This window comes from Micropterus dolomieu, linkage group LG02 (assembly GCF_021292245.1).
Source record: "Micropterus dolomieu isolate WLL.071019.BEF.003 ecotype Adirondacks linkage group LG02, ASM2129224v1, whole genome shotgun sequence".
Lineage (NCBI taxonomy): Eukaryota > Metazoa > Chordata > Actinopteri > Centrarchiformes > Centrarchidae > Micropterus > Micropterus dolomieu.
The window spans coordinates 2,149,415-2,159,490 of NC_060151.1; the positions used below are offsets into that span (position 1 = coordinate 2,149,415).

Here is a 10,076-nt window from a genome sequence, read left to right on the forward strand (position 1 = left end):
GACGCAGCTCCACAATGCATAATGATTTTACTCATATGAAACAGTATATAGTATGTTGTTGAGAATTATTTTAGAACATTACAGCCTAAATTGTTATTAATTACTAGAGCGATGGTGGTCTACATTGTCATCATTTAGTGTTATTTTATGGTGTAAAGTTAAGATCACAGTGTTAAGACTCTATAGCTCTAAGTGTGTGCGCTCCTCTCTGTGTCTAAATGCCCGGAGGCAGTAGCACATGTGTGTGTGTGTAAGCAGACACGGGTGCTCTGGGAGCAGAATGAGCACAGCAAGGCATCATCAAAAACAGCAGCAAAGTTAAACATAGAAGCAGAATTAGTGAAAATTGTGTTACAAAACATACATAAATGTAGTCCATCACAGTAAGAATGTCCTGTCTTTAGCACAGAGCACAAGAGACACCAGCTTATTCCACAAAGTCAGGTCATTGGTGAAAACAGCATGATCAGCAGAGGGCATCCCTAGGTCATCATTCTTAATCATTTTATTATCGTTAATCAGTATTAATAAGAAATCATTCTTAAGTCAGAATTGTTAATCATTTTATTATCCTTGATTAGTATTAATCATAAATCATTTTTAGTTTATTAATTATCCTTACTTACTTCTTAATCTTTGAACATTACCTAGATGTGTCTTGTCTTTACTTAGAAGTGCTGTGCTGTAGTCATGAATGCAGTAACAAGCTCACTGGGGTTAAGATCCCTGAGTGTGAGCACTGACTGCAGACACTGAGACTATGCACGCCTTGTTCAGCTGTTATCTACTGTAGATTTATGACTGCAGGACAGGCTGCAGGTGTTCAAAATCTGCTGTGACAAGTGCATGCTTTGGTCTGCTGTTATCTACTGCTGTTATGACTGCATGAGGAACTGTTGATGTGTCAGTCTGCTGATATTAAGACTACATGTTTATTTACTTAATTAATTAATTAAGGGGTCGATTGTCAACTTCCAATCTCTGATGCTTAGAGCCTGTGTGAGCTTTGAGTGAACTTGCTTATAGCATCATGTAAGCATTTGGTGAACTTGCTGAAGGAGCATTTTCTAACTTTGCATGGCAGAATGGCTGAGCTTCTGAGGCAGAAAGCGGATGAACAAATGATGATAAGCAGAAAGTAGAAAACAGCCAGTATAACAACAAGATTACTGTAAGAAACCAAGCATCAATGAAACAGCACTACATGTTATTCCTGTAGTAATGTTTTAAGAAATATAATTGTGTGTCAAATTATAGATGCATAACTTTTGAAAAAACGGTGAGATTTGAGTTGAAATATAAATGACAAATTTCTTATCCTGTAATAGAAAAATATAGAAAGTCAACAACACAGAATGATAAATGATAGTTGGAAAACTTGTTAATTGGTATAACAACACATGTGAACAGCATAAAAGCAGAAGATAAGAAATTCATCATAAAGAAAGGAGGGGGCACACCAGCCCAGAAGAGATATATAGAAGGCTGTCTGCAGACCATAGGGTTGACTCCATCCTCCGACCTGCAGGGATGTTGTACGGGTTTATTTGTCCTGTTTCGGAATAAACTCTTTTGCACCGACTCTTGACCGTCTCCAGAGGAGTTTTTGTCTGCAAATTTATTGACTATTGTGGGAAGTTAATAGAGTATTTTGACATAAGTTTATAAAGCTGGTGAAGGTGGGGACCAGGCTCACATCTGACCCAACAATGTGGCGGTCAGCGTTGAAGCAATGAATAGGAAACACTGCAGTGTGGTGCAGATTCTAAAGACTGTCATCTTAGTTCTGATAGTGGTAAAATTGCCTTAATCCCAGTGCATGAAAAACCAATCGCTGATCATCCCTTTAACAATTGATTTTCGATTCCAATCGCAAATCGCAACAAGCCTACTGGACCCCTAACAAAAAGAAAGCTGGATTCTTCAGCTGCCTTCAGTGCCAACAAGTTGGCCAACAGACATCAATGAAATGTTTATGTATACAAGAACTGATACAGCTCATACTCGTGATGTGGCATCTCTGGCAACTTTCTGTTTGGTTAAGCTGCAGTCTGATGGACAAGTTTGGAGAGGTCAGTCAGTTCTTGAGCCTTCCTAAATGTGTGTTAGCAGTCATGTTGGGTTGTGTGGTTTGTTTTTCAGATTTTTTTAAACAAAAAGGTGCTAGTAGTGGTGGACGTAAACTGACCTGGCGGGTAAGCAGGGCCACTCGGTCCAGACTCGAGTCCAGCGGGGTGAAGCGCACTGTGATAAGCTCATTCATTTTAATGGGTCGTCCTGACATGGGACACAACACAGCCTTGCTCTGACGGACATCATGGAAGGAGAGAAAGGGCAGCGATTACAAACACATACATTTCACATAACGTTACATCAGTCTAGCAGACAGAGACAGGTTTCGATCTTTGGATCCAAGGTCACGCTGACTTCTGCCTTTAAAATAGTGTCAACATTAAACAGAGAGATAAACAAATCAAACAGAGAGAATATCACATCACTTAAAGCAAGCAGATGACCTGGCCACAACTCCAACTGCACACACAGTGCGTGACACAAGCCTCTAGCCCCACGAGAGGCTGTAAGCTGAATTACACCTGCTGGAAAACACCTGGGACCCACGGTTTTTCACTGCCCGCTATTTGTCCTGCTCATTCAGACAGGAGACCAATATGTTAAACTGCCATCAGATTACCATAGAGAGCTGCATGTCTGCCAGGGGCTCAACAGTATTGTCTATGAATATAATCCCCCAAAGTAAACACTGAAAATCATGTAATTTGCTGACTAAGAAACAGGATACAACAATGCGTGTGAAACCACAGGAGAGGCCACTCACTGGTTTCTTGAGCTGGGTAGGCTTGGCCTCTGGTGTCAGAGAAGGAATCCAGAAACTGGGCAGGCTCTGGCTGGAACTGGCAACTGAACCAGCGCTGGAGGACTCTGCTGAGCTGCTGTCTGTACTGGCCTTCTCGCTTCCTTTGCTCTGCGCTGAATGGGGAAAAACTGTTGTACTTCACACTTTCCACCGGCTCAACACTGCGAATGCCTTTTCTAATTATGACTGGAAGCCTGAGAAATTTAAAAGCTAATAATTGGGACAAGATGAAGACAAAGTTGTCGAGATCCTGAAGCACAGATGTTTCAAAACGTGGTACAAAACGCCAGTGTCAGGTGACCATGGTCATATTTGACGCTTTTGTCCCAAGGACAGATGATCCTTTATTTATTAGCTAGAGCAATGTGCTGTATATCCATACCTATATATGAAGGAAAAAAAATACTTCTGCATGTAGAATTTGGAAACGCTGGTCAGTCCTTGTTTCACTGAAACCACAATCCAGATGTGATGAAATCAAAAGTGACCAGTAGGTGTCACTTTGGAGACAGGTGTCGAATTGTTTCCAAGCCTCGACACAATTTCCGGCACAATTGCTGAATTGGCCAGATCTTCTTTTAAAAGTGATCATGTGGCGTGGTTGAAAAAAAGAATTTACAAAAGCTAAATTAATAGAATTATAAAGATTATATAAAAAAAATTAAAGGTCTCCAAAAGTGCATATGATTTTTCCAGCAGCACTTTTAGTGGCAAGTTTTTTCATCTGCGCCCCAGACACTGTTACCAGGTAGCATTTATGAGCTGCAGTGAAATCAAATGTTGCTACTTATGTGATTAGTTATTGTGTTATTTAACATTATAGGTTGTCGTTGCTCTCATGAAAACAAAAATGCAGTTCAGCTGAATTAAAAACCCCATCTGTCCTTCTCCTTAACAGATGTTGACTGTGAGGCCCAGTTCAGGTGTTTCATGGTAGGAGGAGGTTTTTTGTAATAATGACCTGAAGTCATTATTACAAAAAACCTCCTCCTACCATGTGTCGCTAATGTGGACATCTTTTTCCCCTTCAAAATGAGCCAGTTTAGTGTGGACATGGTCTCAGTTCAGTGAGACAGAGGTCATGCAGTAATATAATGAAGACAAACACGTACCAGATGTGAATGGGTTGATGGGTTTGGACACAATGCTGTTCTCCCTGGTTTTAAACCGCTCGACCCTCTCTCTTTCCTCTGACTTGGACTCAAGCTGGCTGTTGCTCTTCTGCGCTTGCTTCTGCTTCTCATACGCCTAAAGAGTTGGAGAGGAAAACACAGCAGAGTTTTATGACGGGAGGAGTTTTTGGTCTGAGGGAAATATCTGCTCAATGCTCCACTGTGTCTGAGCAGGTCGTGTACAGCTTTTTTACAGCTGCTCTCTGAAAACGATGCTATGAGAGTGCTGAGAGTGGACTGCAACAGCAAAGACAGACAGGTTAGCAAAGACTGGAGGAACATCAAATGCAGATGCCTCTGTGCACCAGCTCCCTGAGCAGTTTGGGGAGTTTGAAAATGACGTGAATAAAATGCTGTGACCTACAGAGTATTTTGGACCAACATGCAAGACAATGCTCTCCACCACCATCTCCATAAGAAGAGATGATATAATATCAACTCATCTCCTCGGTGATGTATGTGACTGTCTCTGAAGCTGTATGTCCTTTTGTACTGTCTGGCTGTGTTTCCTTCTGGATTTCCGTGAGATGACCAGATTAAATAAAGGTGGTGTATATAAATGAGGGAATATCTTGCTGTTCATTCCTCCAATAGAATTTCAGTGGAGGCTTGTGGTGGCCTGACTCCATATTAAGACACTTCCTGTCCCCCATCTGTATAATACTCAACAGTATTAAAAGACAGTATAGATCAGAGGTTTTCAAAGGCGGGTTTCAGGAGAGACACAGTTATTACATTAGTTAAAGACAGAGTTTTTTTTAGGAACTTAAGAGTCTACAAAGAGCTTTACTGGAAGTACTTGGTATCTGAAGTTATGTCAAACAGCAATATTAGGCTATCTTGGCTCATCTGTTGGGTGTCTGTGATCATAACATAATCATGACCAGTGTTGGGCAGTCACAATAACTGTAATAATATAAATTTTCCCAGTAACTAGTAGTGTAACAGATTACTTTTCCAAAACAGTAATATTCTTACTTACTAATCCAAGTAACGCTGCGTCACTGAACGCTCGATCCTTGACTTGAATGCACGATTGTGCTGCAGGTCAGCGGCACCGGATGTTATGTTGTTATGGTCAGCTGTTAGCCAAGAAGCTAAAGGTAGACTGGAGAACGAGGGAGAAAGACGTTCTTTTCACAGCTGTAAGCATCACTGTTGTTGTGTCACAGTCCAAGATGAAAAGAACATATACGTCCGTTGAACAACTTTGTGTGACCAGCAAAAAGCTTTCAACCTCAAACCATTCTACATTTAATTTATTGAAGCATCTGCTGAAGCAGCACAGCAACGTGAAACTTACAGAAAGAAACGAAAGTAAAGAAAGTAAAATAGTAACGTAACTTGTTACTTATCGCCCAGTAATAAGTAACTAGTAACTTATTACAATTTCTGAGTAACTTGCCCAACACTGATCATGATTCCATAGAAATCCAGGAATTTGAACCAAGCAAATAGCAAGGGGGGGCGAGGGGACACCTTTTTCCAAGCTTTGTCTGAGGGGAGGCCCACACTGAAAACCCCTGGTATAGGTGAGGAGACTGACTGGAGGCGTAACAGTCTGTTGTTGTCTGTCAGCTGTGTGGCAGCAAAGTTAAGATAAAAACTTTCAGCTGTCTTTTTCTGCAATCGTGCATTTTAAACGTCAGCACAGCTGTTTTTTTTATCAACCTTGTATTATTGTCAACTTCGTCAAGACGATGCGAGGCCAATCTTTTTGTTAGCCAAATAAAAAAAGAAGGTGTCTAGAAAAACAACCTGATAACCTTAACGTGTATGCAACAGTGCAGTGTGGATGTAGTCTGAGACAGCGTGGGGCTTACCTTCATTCTTTTCGCAATTTCTGTCTTCTGGTGGAGGATGTATTCAAGAATGGCCTGTTTTTCATACAAGTATCCATCTGGACTGAGGCATGAACAGAAACAAGACATACAAGTTTGGATCTGTGGCCACATGATAAGGTTATACATTGTATGTGTGTATGTGTGTGTGTGTGTGTGTGTGTGTGTGTGTGTGTGTGTGTGTGTGTGTGTGTGTGTAGGAGAGAGAAACATACGTCACCACAGGATCCCGGCAGGGCTGCAGGGACAGGCAGCAGCAGTCAAAATCTTTGATTGCATCTTTGCCCAGTCGAATGCTCTGTGTCCCGTAACCAGACGCCGCTGAGCAGGAGGAGAGCAACACATATTAACATGTGCCCCGTGTTTCAAGTTCTTTACCACCCCTGTGAAGAGCACTCAGGACATTACGGGACTGGGTTGGGGGGACTTCTCACCTGTGTCTTTCTTCTTCTCGTGGTATGTGTAGACAGCCCCGGCTGTGCAATTCTTTCCATGGCGAGTCATTGTACTTCAGATTTTTTCCGTTTAATCAGCTAATCTAGAAGTGTTGGAAGGAGAGATGACTTCATGGTGTTCATGATGCTTTGGGCATTGATGCTAACATTAGCTGCTAAACGTAAACATCAAAACACATGCACAGACTTAATGTATTCAGAAAAGGTTTCATTAGAAAAACAACAAACGAGCCGTGGCTAAAGAACAACTGTCTAACAGAGTCATTACCTGTGCTGTTTAGAGGGTAGAACGTTACCTGGAGAAGAAATATGTAGAACAAGCTCCAAACATCGACACCTCTGCCTCTTCTCCTGCTTCCGCTTCCGCCTTCTTCTTCTTTGGGGTTTTATGGCAGCTGCTGTCATCCTCCATGTTGCACCACCGCCACCTTCTGGTTTCATTCTGCGCTCCAATCGCAGTTGGATATCGGAATTTCCGACCAGAAATTTACAACCTCAAAAGGTAAACACGACACATGGCTGACCGTGACAGACTGGTGTTTCTTGTGTACACACGACTCAACTCCCAGCAAGTGCCCTTGGTGTTACTTAAAAAGATAGCCGTTGTAATGAAAATTGTTGACATAGATATGACACTTGTAAAGTTAACTGTTCACGTCTTGCCACATCAGTAGGTCAGTAAATGTATATTTCCCAATGTTTTTACATTTTGACATTTTTGACGTTAGCCCGAATAGCCTAACTTATGTACAGAGAAGATGACTTTCAGAAACTGTTAACCGTAACCAGGTAGCCTAGCTAATAACAGTGACGACATATTTTCACATCAGTTAAATGCAGAACATGTATTACTAGGCTATATGATAGTAGGCATATGTCTTATTTTAATGCAGTACAGGCAAAAATACTTTACGTTGCCTTTCAGTTGATCTGCGCTTCCACAGGTGTTGCCATTGTTGTGAGACGTCAGAGAGTTGCCTCTTCATGAGGTCGGAGTGGGTGGATTTGCCCTGAGTTTACATTAGGAAACCGCGACAGAGTGGCGTTCCAATGTCGTAGGAGGTGGGACATGTTCGAGTTCCGAGTTCTCTCGAACGCAGCATTATTCTTCGTCAATTACCTGGCGCCGGTGTTCTGTTAAAAACAGTTTCCCTGTCGATACGCGTTACTCCATTACCTAAAACTGAACCAAAGAGGGCGCTACCATTCTAACCATTTTTTTTTTGTTGGACCAGCAGCCACAAGCATATGCGCATTAGCCCTCACGCTTTCACCCTCTCTGGCTTTTCCCGCAAAAATATATATTTCATCATGGAGAAATGATAACACACTTACACGTTGAGTGGTTACAGAGTAACCAGCACACATTCTGCAACACAAACTGACCTTCACTTAAAAATGTATTTTTACTTCCAGATTAAAAGCTAGGTTAGTATTTTTTTTATATCTTAAAATGATAGTGACATGTTTATTTAGCCTAATTTAAGAAGGGACTATGCACATTAATGAAAATGAGGCTGTAAGGCCAGATTTAACCTTACAGGCAAATTTTCAGCTGCAGTTCTGTCAGGGAAAATCAACATTTTATACACAAGTAAAATATCTGCAAATTGTGATCATGTTTTCCCACTTCAAGAAATGATATTTAATTCAGATGTTACGATGAAGATATGAATTAGACTTTTTATCCAATATGTAGGCTTACAACAAAACATATTTTAGTTGCTGTGATTGTTCTTCCTGTCCATACTAGTAGGTATCTTCCAAACCTTTTAGCACAGTATGTTACAGTGTGCTTCCAGATTTTCCTTGCAAAGCTGTGGCAGAGGGATAGTGAGGGAGAGGGAATGTGGTACTAAAAGACTGTAACATTAGAAGTTCACTTGATTTACCAACTCAGACACCTCATAGAACACCAGAATTAATTTGTACACAGTACAAGAACTGTGCATTTTGTCTCCCGTCACTTACACTGCTTTAAGAATGATCTGTCTGTAGCCAGTACAGACCATGAACACGTCCATGCTGGGCATGTGAGTAGAGGCTTTAAAAGGTGTGTAGATCCATCAGGGGCATCAGTAAATGATAAATACTGTTTGGAGAGCAGACACTTCAGGTAGCTATTGAGGAAACTATGTCCTGAACCAACAGTTAGCAGTGCCTCTGTTTCCCTTATATGTACATGTCTTGTTTATTTCTGTGTGAACAGCAGCATTTCCTGCCTATGTGACTGTGGATTTCCTGTTAGCAGATCCCTACACCCATTGCAAATAAAGCTCCAACTAACAGATGCACAGAATCAAATGTCACTGGCTTAAAAGAGATAAGAAATTAAGGATAGAAAAACATCATCCATAAGGAATGGAAGTGGCAGATGTCTCTATACCTTAAGCATGTAAGGAATTCACTGGTTCAAACTAACAAAAAAAAAAAAATACTTCTTTAGTATTGACTGCCCTGGTTCTTCAGTACCCTAGTGGAAATTAAACCTCAAAATACTTGAGTGAAAATTAATACATTTTTTGTAGCATGATATTCTCTCAGGATGCAGGAAGACATGAATCAAGTGTAATCAGGGAGGAGCATCTTCTTGCATAGATAAACACAGTAGATCTATAAACACCCAGTTGGCCCTGTAGTTATCATCTTAGTTCATACCAGCAGGTCCAGAACTGACCATATAAGGTCAAATATATTCAGGTTGTTAGGTTGCTATGGTGATGCAGTTAATAAAGTCTGAAGTTAATGATGTGGCGAGACTGGTAAAGGATGCTATAGCAGATAATAAGTGGGACTAGACCTCCCTCATAAACAACTATCCCCCATAGACAGCCCGCCCAGCAGTTATCAAAGCCACTTCTCTTTATCTGCACTCTTTGAACATGAGCCCATCACTATCACTCCATCAGCACCCTGCCCTCCAGCTGACCATCACTTCCCATCCTGATGCCTGATGCACATACTTTCTATCTTCAACACAAACACTAGGAACATATAAAGAACATATCAGCTTTATTTCTGTCTTACCTTCGTTCTTTGAAAGAGCACCCTAATCTATATAATAAGCTATAACATTGCAGTGAAGCTATAACATCAGAGTGACGCTATAACATCAGAGCGACGCTATACCATCAGAGTGACGCTATAACATTGCAGTGAAGCTATAACATCAGAGTGACGCTATAACATCAGAGCGACGCTATACCATCAGAGTGACGCTATAACATTGCAGTGAAGCTATAACATCAGAGTGACGCTATAACATCAGAGTGACGCTATACCATCAGAGTGTAGCTATAACATCACAGTGACACTATAACATTGCAGTGAAGCTATAACATCAGAGCGACGCTATACCATCAGAGTGTAGCTATAACATTGCAGTGAAGCTATAACATCAGAGTGACGCTATAACATCAGAGCGACGCTATACCATCAGAGTGTAGCTATAACATTGCAGTGAAGCTATAACATCAGAATGACGCTATAACATCACAGTGACGCTATAACATCAGAGTGAAGCTATAACATCAGAGTGACGCTATAACATTGCAGTGAAGCTATAACATCAGATTGACGCTATAACATCAGAGTGACGCTATAACGTCAGAGTGACGCTATAACATCAGAGTGAAGCTATAACATTGCAGTGAAACTATAACATAAGAGTGACGCTATAACATCAGAGTGACGCTATAACATCAGATTGACGCTACAACATCAGAGTGACGCT

General features: G+C 41.1%; 1 protein-coding gene and 1 long non-coding RNA gene across 3 annotated transcripts in view; one reads left to right on the forward strand and one right to left on the reverse strand.

The window, feature by feature from the left end:
• The window catches only part of LOC123963027 (nitric oxide synthase interacting protein), an 8,838-nt gene extending 1,472 nt beyond the window's left edge, over nt 1-7,366 (reverse strand). The window contains exons 1-8 of one of the 2 annotated variants that reach the window (XM_046039556.1): nt 7,257-7,366; nt 6,612-6,837; nt 6,323-6,426; nt 6,104-6,209; nt 5,871-5,952; nt 3,988-4,123; nt 2,837-2,988; nt 2,189-2,305 (exon numbers count right to left, since the gene is read on the reverse strand). In XM_046039556.1, the coding sequence (XP_045895512.1) occupies nt 2,189-2,305; nt 2,837-2,988; nt 3,988-4,123; nt 5,871-5,952; nt 6,104-6,209; nt 6,323-6,392 (663 nt within the window). In that variant the 5' untranslated portion in view covers nt 6,393-6,426; nt 6,612-6,837; nt 7,257-7,366. The remainder of the gene's footprint in view (nt 1-2,188; nt 2,306-2,836; nt 2,989-3,987; nt 4,124-5,870; nt 5,953-6,103; nt 6,210-6,322; nt 6,427-6,611; nt 6,838-7,256) is intronic. The other variant, XM_046039549.1, reaches the window with a different exon arrangement.
• Nucleotides 6,739-10,076, forward strand: part of LOC123963040 — an 11,693-nt gene continuing 8,355 nt past the window's right edge. The window contains exon 1 of the long non-coding RNA XR_006823120.1: nt 6,739-6,845. This is a non-coding gene — a long non-coding RNA (uncharacterized LOC123963040). The remainder of the gene's footprint in view (nt 6,846-10,076) is intronic.